This window comes from Globicephala melas, chromosome 18 (assembly GCF_963455315.2).
Source record: "Globicephala melas chromosome 18, mGloMel1.2, whole genome shotgun sequence".
In the NCBI taxonomy this organism is placed as follows: domain Eukaryota; kingdom Metazoa; phylum Chordata; class Mammalia; order Artiodactyla; family Delphinidae; genus Globicephala; species Globicephala melas.
The window spans coordinates 48,995,830-49,008,668 of NC_083331.1; the positions used below are offsets into that span (position 1 = coordinate 48,995,830).

Consider the following 12,839-nt stretch of genomic DNA (forward strand, 5'->3'; position numbering starts at 1 on the left):
ATCCAAACATGCTTGAAAATATTCTGAAACATATTTTTATGTAAACACATTCATATCATATCCACCAATAAGTGCCTTTAATCCTTTTATTTGGGAGCTAACCCAATTTAAAAGTTTTGTATTTTCTTATCCTCTTTTTCTCTCTTGCTGTCTATGAGGGAGCATAAAAAACAAACGGGGTAGAATGCAGTACTGTCAGTGTGGTTGTCTTTTTTTACATTTATCAGCAAAAGGCTCCATTGGGAAAGAAGTTGAAAATTAGCACTGAATGACTGACCATGTCCTTTCATAAATGTTTCTAAAAATTATCTTTGTTGTCTCTGATTCAAAGAATTATCAGTGTGCAAATTTTAAGTAGCAACAATCCAACCCGTGCAGATTTTATAAAGGACTCTAGCCAAGACCTTCTTCTCTTTTACTATGAACAAAAGTAAAACCAATAAGCCAAGGAAACTGCAGCAATGTATTTATTGGAAATGAACTAGACATTACATTGATAGGATGAAGATGTAACAATGCATGAAGCATAATCATGGCAACATTTAAAAGATCACAAAAGAAAAATTCATTTTCAAAAGAAATATTGTATCCAAGACAACTTAAGCTCCGAACACCATAGTACAACTCTAACGTTGACTTTGAACACCCAGAATAAAATTTACTTTAAACGGAACAACTGAAAGGAAAAGTTTCTTTTCCCAACTTGAAGATTCCCTGGCTACCACCTGTGTATTACACATGAGGTAATTTTCATCACCAGACAGTAACCAGATAATATTTGTCATATTCCTCATAGGAAAATACCTCTCCTACAAATAGAGAAATTTGAGGGAAATCCAAGCAACAAAAGAGTTGGTGGCCCCAACTGATTGGGTCAGCATTTTCTAGAACTTAGAAATTACGTTAACTTTACTAGTAAGACTTCATTTTCTTTTGAGAAACTGCCTGGATTAGAGGGCATGCTGATTTGTAACAAGAGTCACTATATTACACTGAGTAATGGGGTTTGAGATGCTTATCATCTGCTCATCAAGGTTTTCTGAAACCTTTAGAGCTTTATTCTTCTACTCTATAATACATTGTAGCTTGTGTATAACAAACTCTCTCTGAAGAAAATTATCCCAGGTAATCCATCTGTGATGATACAAGTACTGCAAAAAGCAGTAACGAAAAATATTGTTTGGAAAGGCAAAAACGCTGTTATCAACTTTCCGAGGCACTATCATAGAATCATCTCTGAAATGGAGAAATTCCATGTGTAACTTAATTTCTAAGTTACTTTCCTTCTATTCACCCAGCATGCATGAATGTCTACGAATAATCTATCTGTAGACTGAGAAAGTCAGGCGTCCAAATGCAGAGTTGTAGGTTTCAGAAGGGCTTTCTCCTTCCCTTCCCATGGATTTCAACAGTTTACTTAAAATATCCCACAGTTCTCATAAGTTGTCACATGGAAGGGGAAGATGATTACAAGCTTATCAGACCTGTCAATTGGCAAAAAAAACCCCACAACAACAACAACGTATCTCAACACAGTACATCATCTTTAGAAAACCAATCATAATTTCATTTCCTTATCTTCCATTTAAGGTAGAGAGAACTAAGGTAAGAGTGCCTACATTCTAGTGGGAAATGGCAAATCCTTATCACCAACTGTGGCACCAAGGAAAGGGGAGTTCATTCACAACTGTAGGAATAATTTGAATAAAAAGGTAGAAAGTAGATCTAGACAATTTAGGTCCTAAATTAAATTTTTGAGGACTGATATTTTTAGTTTAAGTAACAATGCTGGTCTAATTTACTAGAAAATTAGTAGTGTTCTCTTTCACTTTGAGCTGGGTGGGCAAACTCAGCCACAGTCTTGCTTTCTCCTTCCACACACCTAAAGTAATGCCTGACCAGACTCAGAATGCATGTAGATGCAACATGCTCGTTGGCACAAAGCAGGCAGCAGGGGACGGCCCCTACGTTCCTGAAAAACCCACAAGGAGCCTGACTGGCAGTCAGTCATTTTCCTCATATACATATATATATATATTAAAAATGTCCGTAGATTTTAAGACAGATGCACATAAAGCGACACAAATGTTTCCACCTCTCCGGCACTGAGTGAAACATGCTGTTCTTTGGAGAAAAAAATACATTCATTTTTTTCAAGTATATTTCAATATACAAAGATGTTCTAGCTTTGTTTCACTACAAAAACAAATGATTTCACATGGGTCCAAGGGGAATTTCATTTTAACTTCCCTTTGGTTTGGATTTCATGAAGTGTTGATTTTTTTAAAAAAACTGCTCTAAATATACACTACTCCTTTATGTGAAAGCATGAACTCTTTATGTCCGTTATATATATATATGTACATAGTCAACAAGGACAGCAAAAAACAGTCTACATATGTACAATGGCTTAGAACTGGCATGCTCTAAGGAGAGCGAGGGTTACCGGCTCTGACTTGGGCTCGGAACCAGTTCAGTGGTTCTGTCAGCTCTGGGCCAGCGGCATGCACACTCCTTCTGTCGGTAGCATCCTCAGAGCACTTCCTGCTGGGGTGGCACGTCTTCAGTTATGGCTTGTTTCCTGTCTTGGCTTTGCTGTTAGGGTTGCAGTTGAAGTCTCTCAGCAGCGGTTCCCAATTGGCCAGAGCGTCTGCTGGCAGCAGCTTCCGAATTTGCTCCACTGCCTTTTGATAAGCCATTTTCTCTTGTTCCAGGGTCCGGATCAAAGACTTCATTTTGGTCTCTCTGGTTAAAAGATTTTCCAGGTTGGATTCCAAGGTCTGGATTTTAGCATGAGCTATCTGTTTGGGGCAAAAAACAAAATCCTCCAAATCAAAAATTTGAAGGTTTTGGTTCTTCATCATAGCAGCAGCCAGACCTTACACATGTTAACTAATCATGTCATATTACTTAATAAAACAGTATAAGAAGCAAATACTCTGAAACCTCCCATGAAATGGAGATTTCTTTAGGTTTCTCAAAAAATATAACTAGGGTACTAACAAAATACATGTCATTTCACTGAATACACCAAAAATGCAAAATTAAATCAACGTCCCACAGTGGTTGAGGGTCCTCACTCCACACACAGGTCTTCTCCTGGAGTGACTGGAATCTGACAGGGAGAAACAGGAGATTGCTGACTGCCCTGAAGTGCCCTCTGAGTGGAAATGCAGGGTTTTCTCAACACATACTTAGGACCCTATCAGTTTTAACAGGTGTCGGGTGTGCCCACGTAACTTGGGAACCCAGAGGTGATGAGAACATTGAACTGTGAATGAAAACGTCTGTAACCATTAATAAAAATCATTATAATATAAAGCAGGTGCAAACCCACTTTCCCTAATAAGGAAATGCTCAATTAATCACCACTGAAACATCCTAGCAATAAGGGTCAATACCCCAACTGTTTTTCATTCTGAAAATAGACATTGTTGGCTCTTTTTTGGAACAGGAAAAGGCATAAAATTTTCTATGGGCCAGAGCTAACATAGATGAAGCGAAGGAAGCCTGAGTTCCTTCTCTGGGAGCAACTACTCTAGAGACCCTCATTTCTCAGCTGTTTCTCTCCTAGCTATCTTTGTCAGAGGATTCACTGCACATCGAAGCAGAGTTTTAGTGTCCTCTAGTGTGGGGACATGCGCAGTGCTGGGGAAGTGGCGGGTAAGCAGAAACCAATGAGCCGTGGAACACTTAAGCTCTAACTCAGCACTTAAGCTCCACCTCCCCCATCCCCCAGCCCCCAGCTTCACCTTCTCACCTCCCCATCCTCTGGTCACACTGAAGCCCCACCCCTCAGGGCTTGGATACACAGCGCACTTCATACAGGTTGCAGGTGCGTAATATTAATTTATACTAAATCGCTTACACATTGGTAAGGGTGCATTGACAAATAGCTAATATTTTATATTCCAAAATAACTGTAAACTCCCTGATGGCACGGATTATGTGTTACCAATGTTTTAATTCAATTCTCTCAAAAATGTCTCCTTTTCTTTCCATTTCTGTGAGTTTTACTCTAGACAGCTGTCATCATCCCCAGTCAGATTTCTGCAAATAATTGCTAGCTGGTCGCCCTACCTTCTCTCCCCACCTTCTCTCCCCATTCTAATCTGTCCTCATCAAGATTTCCAGATTGATCTTTCTAAAATATGGTTCAAAAACTTCGAGAGATTTCCTTCTCAACATGATTAAAGCCGTGTTCTTCTGCTTAACCCTGAAAGTTATCTACAATTCTGTCTCCATCCTGTTTATCCCACTGCGCTCCAACGTAAATCTTTTTTTTTTTTTTTTTTTTTTTTTTTGCGGTACGCGGGCCTCTCACTGCTGTGGCCTCTCCCGTTGCGGAGCACAGGCTCCGGACACGCAGGCTCAGCGGCCATGGCTCACGGGCCCAGCCGTTCTGCAGCTTGTGGGATCTTCCCGGACCGGGGCACGAACCCGCGTCCCCTGCATCGGCAGGCGGACTCTCAACCACTGTGTCACCAGGGAAGCCCCAACGTAAATCTTAAACTGATGTTAAGCTTCCTCTACTGCTCTGCCACATCCTCCTTATTTAAACACCCACTACTGCTCACTCCTTTCTCCCACCAACCCTCCGGAGTCCAGCTCCAGGCCAAGTCCCCTACAGCTTTCCCAGCTTCCTATAGTCAATCCCTCCTCCCTTGAACTGAAACCAAACATGTACAACACCCAGTAAGTATTGAACGAGATTCTGCTTTCAGCTGCCATTTAACTATTTCGTGAGAGCAGATTTCCTCTCTCAATTGGTACTCAGATTGATATGTGCATTTGCACCCCCCAGAGCACTTGGACACAGTCCAGTACACAGGCCCACAGTCAGCAATGGTTCAATCCACACCACAGCTCCATCCTTTCTGGTATGGTTCTGTGCAGGCAAGGAGGCATCCAAGTGCGTTTTTGATCAAATTGTTATCTCTTTACCTGTAATTTTTCTAGGAGGTCCATGTTTTGTCTTTTCAGTTGGCTGTTGGCCCTCTCCAACTTCTCCATGGGTTCGCTCTCCTCGCAGGGATAGGAAGATTCCTGGAGCTCATCCTGCAGCACGTGATACTCCACCTCATAGGCGTGTAACTGTTTAGAAATATCCATCTCAAAAACCTGCCGTGAAAACACCGTGGGTTAGTCTGACCTTCAGGATGTGCACCAAGATACAGTCTGTGTATCTAGGGTACTTCAGGTAGATTTCCCAATACTTATTAATGAAGAATAGTATGACATATCAAAAGAAAGAATAACAAGTGTGACTGTCAAGTTAAGAACAAACAGAAGGCTTCTATACAATTGAAACATTCTCATAAGGCCAAGACTAGAAAAAGTTAATGCTCAAAGATATTTTGCAACCAAAATATACATAATCTAGGAATGGTCTCCCAAAATGTAGCCCACCACATAAACAACGTTAGTTACTGAGTAACTCTTCCCTGAGTTACTCAGGGAAGCAGATGATCATCTTTGCTGGTTATAAGCACAATTGCAAAGGGTATTTCTATAATAATGAGACCAAAAGCCTTTCTAATTGTTTGTCAATGGGGCAGAAAGGTCTTATGCTAAATATTTTCATCTACTTGCTAATCTATGTGAGCCTCTTGGAAGTCACTAACATATCCTACCATAGAGAGAATCTTCTAAATTCAAAATCTTCAGAAACCCTGGACACTGTACAGAGCTATTTAATTGGGGCTACCTCTGCTCTCCCATATCGCCACCCACTAGGAACAGTTTGCTTAGAAGTCAGAGGACAGGCAACTCCTCCTTAGTCTAAACTGGTGAGGGAAAGTGAGGCCGCAGCTGCCATTTAAGCATCTGTATCTACACTAACAGTGTAGGGAGAAAAGAAACCTACAGTGAGAAAAATCTCACTTGCTGACTTACCCTCCTACTGTTAGAGATACTCAAATCTTAGAATTTAAATGATATTTCGAGACAACCTGGTTATTCCCCTCAAACAAGCATCATCTTTTCCCTATGCAGTGGGTATGAACACAAAGGACTACTACACAACCATTAAAAATGAGGGCATGGATCTACATTTATTGGCATGGAAAAACATCCAATACTCTGCAAATATTTTATTAAAAAATCAGGTTATACAATAGCATGCATAGTAAGATTTCACTTAAGTAAAACTGTATACATATTTATTTGTGTATATAATTAAAGAGATTATAAAAGGATATTTAAAAGGCTTTAAATCTCAAGGTGTTGAGATCTATAGTTACTTCTACTTTCTTCTTGGTGCTGTTCTGCATTATTTGTGCTTTTTACAGTGACCATAAATAAACTTTATTTATTTATTCATCAAAGCCTCCTTTAATATTAACAGTTCATTGCATATTCAACTCTATTTGTTAGAAAATGATCTCTAATATCAAGTCCAAATCTACCAGCCTATAAATTCTATCCATTAATCGTAGTAATAATCTCTAAAGCTAGGCAATTCCCTCATTAATTTTAGAAGAGAGGTGATCTGATTTCAAATCAGGTATCGTCTCTCTCTAAAAGCACAATCGCTGCTTGCCAGTCCAAAAAGATATTTCTGAAGAATTAGTAAACAAGTGAATGTGTAAGTAAAAGTTATATTTTTCAGTTTCCAGAGCATTTTTTTTTTTTTTTTTTGCTTGTATGCGGGCTTCTCACTGTTGTGGCCTCTCCCGTTGCGGAACACAGGCTCCGGACGCGTAGGCTCAGCGGCCATGGCTCATGGGCCCAGCTGCTCCGCGGCATGTGGGATTTTTCCGGACCGGGGCACGAACCCATGTCCCCTGCATCGGCAGGCGGACTCTCAACCACTGCGCCGCCAGGGAAGCCCCAGAGCATTTTAACAAATAAAAATTGTTCATAGATATTTACAGAATGATCTGCTTGTGATTTCAATTCCACATAGTGGAAAGAAAATTTTATGTGTAATAATATGAGTTTTTCTTACAGAGTGAATAATAGTGTACAAAATTCTTCAACTGAATTGGTTACATTTGCTCCTAAAAACGATGTTATTCCCATTTTGCAGGAGAGGAAGTTGAAACTCAGAGAGGTTGTAACTTGCCCAAAGTCACACAGCTAGTAGATAGCTGGACACCAGCACAAGATCTCAAACTCCCTTTCTCTTGCTCCAAACTGTCTTTTATCTGCTACCTTAAGGGCCTCTAGGAAAGTGGTAAATTTAAATGTTATCAATACTCATAAGGCATGACTGCTGTATCTACAAATCTGGTCTTAAGTGTATTCATGTCATCTGAACAACAATATATAACTACCACTTACCTATGAAGAGCCAGGGACTAGATATACGATGTGCTGATTACCCTCCATTTGCTTCCTAGATCCATTCTCTGCCCTCATCCATTCTCTGAACCCTGGGAGGCAGACCCCCGTGACCTGTTTTCCTTGCTGCAGGCTTCTGGTTAGGTATGGCCAATGGGAAAAGTCATCAGGAGATCAAAAGGGTCAGGGGAAAGAGGTTGGGTACTTCTTCCCTGCTCCTTCCCTGTCTGGCTCACCAAGAACACAGCAACCTCCAGAGTTCTGGTACTCGCTAGGCCTGGTAACATTGTTCTGTCATCCTTCTCCTGATGGGAGAAGCACCATGGGTATGAACAGTTTCCCTCTGTTGCTAGTTCCTGGGTACCTAGACATCTGTGCCCAGTTCCCTTAACCCTGCCTACACCCCTGTAAATGGTACCTTCCTTTGAATCATTGGAGGTAGACTCTGTTTCCTGCAAGGGACCCTGACTGATACAGCAAGTCTCATTTAAACCACACAAAACCTCTTAGATCAGAATTGTCTCATTTTGGAGGTGAGAATACTAGGGTTCAGAAGATTAGGGTGATGTGTGCAAGCCAAACAACTAATAAAAGAGCTAGAAACTGATGTAAACCCAAGACTGTCTAATTCTAAAGTCTGTGCTCTTGTCACATATACTCCTTATATATTTTAAAACAGAATTAACAATATTACAGAGGTAAGTGAGTCTCAGCTTATTTATTTATTAGGTACTCCTAACTCTGTCAGTTCTATCTTCAGTCTCACCATTGGTCTAAGTTGGAAGGTTCCTGAAAAACTCATGATGTAGCACTGAACCACCTTGCCCAGACACAGCCTCACAAACAATGTCACAAGGGAGAAATTACACAGTAGTCTCGTTTCTAGATAAAATGTATTTGATCAAATCAAAAAGAAAAAAAACCTGTCAAGCAAAACTACATCTTTATGCTAAAACATTTAATAAATAATTAGTAGAGAAACTGCTGTCTCATCTTATATCTTATTATTACCATTTAACTCATACCTGGGTGATAAGTTTTTCCATTTCAGAGGAATTCATATCAGGGAGCGTGCTTTTAAGGAACTCAACAATATTTTCAAAGTTTTCACATTCCATTATGAGTGCCTCTTGGTTGCTCAGCAGGCTGAGGGCAACCTTAAATATAACTTCAGTTCCCTGAAGAAAAATAATATCTGAAAAAAAGAGAGATAATTTTCATGATCAAAATTATGCATCTACTATTGTAAAAAGTGACCTCTGTGTGTTAAAGGGTTTTTTTGGTGTGTTTTTTGCGTGTGTGTGCGTGTGTGTTGTTTTAATTACTGCAACAGAACCACAGAATATTTTGCAAAATAAAACTGGTCAAAATCACCTAGATTTGAAATAAATAATAATATGACTGGAACAAAAAAACAGTTGTTTAAATAGTCTTACTTATTTAGGAACCTCAGATAAAGGGCAGGGTAAAAAGAAAAAGATAAATTATATATCTGTTTGCCCATGCATTTATAATTTTTATTGCCAAATTTAATGGAGACTAGGTATACCTCAATAACACTGAATCCATTGATATTTAGATTTTTCTTCACAAAGGGAATACAGAAACAAATCAACATAACCAATTAGGACTATTTAAACTCTCATGACCGGAATAAAAAACTAAATGAAGCAGTTAATATGTGTGCAAGCCAAACAACTAATAAAAGAGCTAGAAACTGATGTAAACCCGAGACTGTCTAATTCTAAAGACTGTACTAGAGCAGCAATTAAAAAAAAAAAAAACTTTAAAAGAAAAATCAAAACCAGTATATAACCTAAATCAGAAGAGAAAAAGAAAAGCTACCCTAACCCTGAACTTTGCTTCCTAACAAATACAAACATGCAATAGTTTTGAAAAGTATTAAATACTTTTGTATGAGCGTTCCTCTCAATCCATGCCATTCCACAATCAATAATAAAGAGGGGGTCGTTAAAGATGAGGGAACCATGGAACAATTACTTCAAACATGGTCATGCTTCTAGCTCATGCATCTTTCCCTTTGCTGACAGTCTCTATTCTTCACTAAATTCTAAGAAAAGAATGGAGCACCTATCGTAGAGCTGACAGCATCATTCATATTCTCTTAGCAAAAAACAGACGACTGGGGGGATTTGTTTCCTGAATTCTGTTATCAAGCTTCCAAGGGTAGATCAAAGAGAGATACCCTAAATATTTAGAGATACCTTAAATATTTTGATTTGATAAGCTATTTTCTGAGAAGCAAATATATAAATGAAAAGATTTATAGAAGATCCATAAATAGGAACCCAAGCTCCAAAGAAAACTTCCCTGGAGAAAAGCAATCGCGTATACTCAAGAAGAGAAATTTGGTAAACATTTGATTCCGTGCATCTCGGTTATACTCTTTTGCTGCACTTTGCCTATAAATTGTATTAGTGCTAATGCAATGTTTAACCTTTAAAACCACAGCTCCCAATAAGAAAGACACTGTAGGGCTTCCCTGGCGGCACAGTGGTTGAGAGCCTCCCTGCCAATGCAGGAGACACGGGTTCGGGCCCCGGTCCAGGAAGATCCCACATGCCGCGGAGCAGCTGGGCCCGTGAGCCATGGCCGCTGAGCCTACGCGTCCGGAGCCTGTGCTCCACAACGGGAGAGGCCACAACAGTGAGAGGCCCGCATACCGCAAAAAAAAAAACAAAAACAAAAACAAAAATGCCATTAGAAACAACATTGGAAAATGTACTTCTGTTAACCCAGTTAGAGAACATGTTTCTCTGTGTTTTGAATCCAGGTTGAAGAGGACAGTAGGGAAGGAAAATAAAAAGAGGTAGTAAAGATGTGTTTAAAAATCTAAAAAATCATACAATGTAAATCCTTATTTCATTATACTGTGATTTTTTAGGTATAAAAGAAAATAAGAACTCCATTACAGCTTACTCAAATAAAGAAGCTCAATTCTTCTTTCGCTTTGAATTTCAATTTTATTTAAGAACAATATGGTTTCAAATTACTCTCAGAACAGAGCCAGGCTTATTTACTAAATTCCACTACCAATTTGCGATTCTGTGTAATGCTTGATAAAACAATTGGAGCACCTTATGGCTAGAAGTATATCCCTTGGAATAAATAACACTGTTTCACTGAATCATCAGCATCTCTTACCAAAAACTCTGGCTACAAATCCTAATGGAAATTGAGAGGCAAACAATGTGAGGAACCAGGGGGCAGCATAAAGACTGGGGCTGATTTCATTTTCTTCAAGATGATTGTAGAGATCTCTGTGATAGTCATGAAGGAGCCTGGACAGCTGGTACATTTGAATCTAAAGTTAATTTGGAGAAAAAAAATAAAATATTATGCATTTATCTGAGTGTACATAAAATACACTAACTTTAATTTTATAACACTAATATTTAATAATTAATTCACAGATATTTGATAAATTTGAATCTAAAGTTAATTTGGAGAAGAAAAATAAAATACTATGCATTTATCTGAGTACATAAATACACTAACTTTAATTTTATTACTCTAATATTTAATAACTAATTCACATATATTTGAGAAATAAAAGTAGTATTTTTTTAACTTTTTATTTTATGTTGGAGTATAGTTGATTAACAATGTTGCATTAGTTTCGGGTGTACAGCAAAGTGATTCAGTTATACATATACATGTATCTATTCTTTTTCAAATTATTTTCCCATTTAGGTGGTTACATAATATTGAGCATAGATCCCTGTGCTATACAGTAGGTCCTTGTTGGGTATCTACTTTATTTTATTTTTAACATCTTTATTGGAGTAAAACTGCTTTACAATGTTATGTTAGTTTCTGCTGTATAACAGAGTGAATCAGCTATATGTATACATATATCCCCATATCCCCTCCCTCTTGCATCTCCCTCCCACCCTCCCTATCCCACCCCTCTAGGTGGTCACCAAGCACCGAGATGATCTCCCTGTGCTATGTAGCTGCTTCCCACCAGCCATCTATTTTACATTTGGTAGTGTATATATGGCCATGCCACTCTCTCACTTCGTCCCAGCTTACCCTTCCCCCTCCCCGTGTCCTCAAGTCCATTCTCTACGTCTGCATCTTTATTCCTGTCCTGCCCCTAGGTTCTTTAGAACCATTTTCTTTTTTTTTTTTTTTTAGATTCCCTATATATGTGTTAGCATACTGTATATATTTTTTAACATCTTTATTGGAGTATAACTGCTTTACAACGGTGTGTTAGTTTCTGCTTTATAACAAAGTGAATCAGCCATACATATACATATGTTCCCATATATCCTCCCTCTTGTATCTCCTTCCCTCCCTCCCTATCCCACCCCTCTAGGCTGTCACCAAGCACTGAGCTGATCTCCCTGTGCTAGGCGGCTGCTTCCCACTAGCTATCTATTTTACATTGGTTAGTATATATAAGTCCATGCCACTCTCTCACTTTGTCCCAGCTTACCCTTCCCCCTCCCTGTGTCCTCAAGTCCATTCTCTACATCTGCATCTTTATTCCTGTCCTGCCCCTAGGTTCTTCAGAACCATTTTCTTTTTTTTTTTTTTTTTAGATTCCATATATATGTGTTAGCAGACGGTATTTCTTTTTCTCTTTCTGACTTACTTCACTCTGTATGACAGACTCTAGGTCCATCCACCTCACTACAAATAACTCAATTTCGTTTCTTTTTATGGCTGAGTAATATTCCATTGTATATATGTGTCCCACCTTCTTTATCCATTCATCTGTCGATGGACACCTAGGTTGCTTCCATGTCCTGGCTATTGTAAATAGTGCTGCAATGAACATTTTGGTACATGACTGTTTTTGAATTACGGTTTTCTCAGGGTATTTGTCCAGTAGTGGGATTGCTGGGTCATATGGTAGTTCTATTTTTAGTTTTTTAAGGAAACTCCATACTGTTTTCCATAGTGGCTGTATCAATTTACATTACCACCAACAGTGCAAGAGGGTTCCCTTCTCTCCACCCTCTCCAGCATTTATTGTTTGTAGATTTTTTGATGATGGCCATTCTGACTGGTGTGAGATGATTTGTATTTCTCTAATGATTAGTGATGTTGAGCATCTTTTCATGCGCTTCTTGGCCATCTGTATGTCTCCTTTGGAGAAATGTCTATTTAGGTCTTCTGCCCATTTTTGGATTGGGTTGTTTGTTTTTTTTTGATATTGAGCTGCATGAGCTGCTTGCATATTTTGGAGATTAATCCTTTGTCAGTTGCTTCATTTGCAAATATTTTCTCCCATTCTCAGGGTTGTCTTTGCGTCCTGTTGATGGTTTCCTTTGCAGCAGTGGGTAGACGTCAATCCCAGACTCCTTAACTATCCCTTCCCCCCACCCTTCTCCTCTGGTAACCATAAGTTCATTCTCTAAGTCTGTGAGTCTGTTTCTGTTTTGTAAATAAGCTCATTTGTATCATTTCTTTTTAGCTATAGTGGCGCAATGCGTTAGAATGCAGTACTTACACAGTACTGTTTTATTTTATTATTATTATGTTCACAAATCCAAGTTCATTTAACTGAGTTCATAAAGCAA

The 12,839-nt window shown here is 38.9% G+C and overlaps 1 protein-coding gene across 6 annotated transcripts in view; it reads right to left on the reverse strand.

Moving 5' to 3' along the window:
* Positions 1–449: 449 nt before the first annotated feature.
* TBC1D4 (TBC1 domain family member 4) overlaps positions 450–12,839 on the reverse strand; it is a 247,335-nt gene continuing 234,945 nt past the window's right edge. For all 6 annotated transcript variants that reach the window (XM_060288241.1, XM_060288239.2, XM_030838657.3 and 3 more), the window contains 4 exons: positions 10,450–10,609; positions 8,310–8,479; positions 4,945–5,121; positions 450–2,801 (listed from right to left, as the gene is read on the reverse strand). In XM_060288241.1, the coding sequence (XP_060144224.1) occupies positions 2,568–2,801; positions 4,945–5,121; positions 8,310–8,479; positions 10,450–10,609 (741 nt within the window). In that variant the 3' untranslated portion in view covers positions 450–2,567. The remainder of the gene's footprint in view (positions 2,802–4,944; positions 5,122–8,309; positions 8,480–10,449; positions 10,610–12,839) is intronic.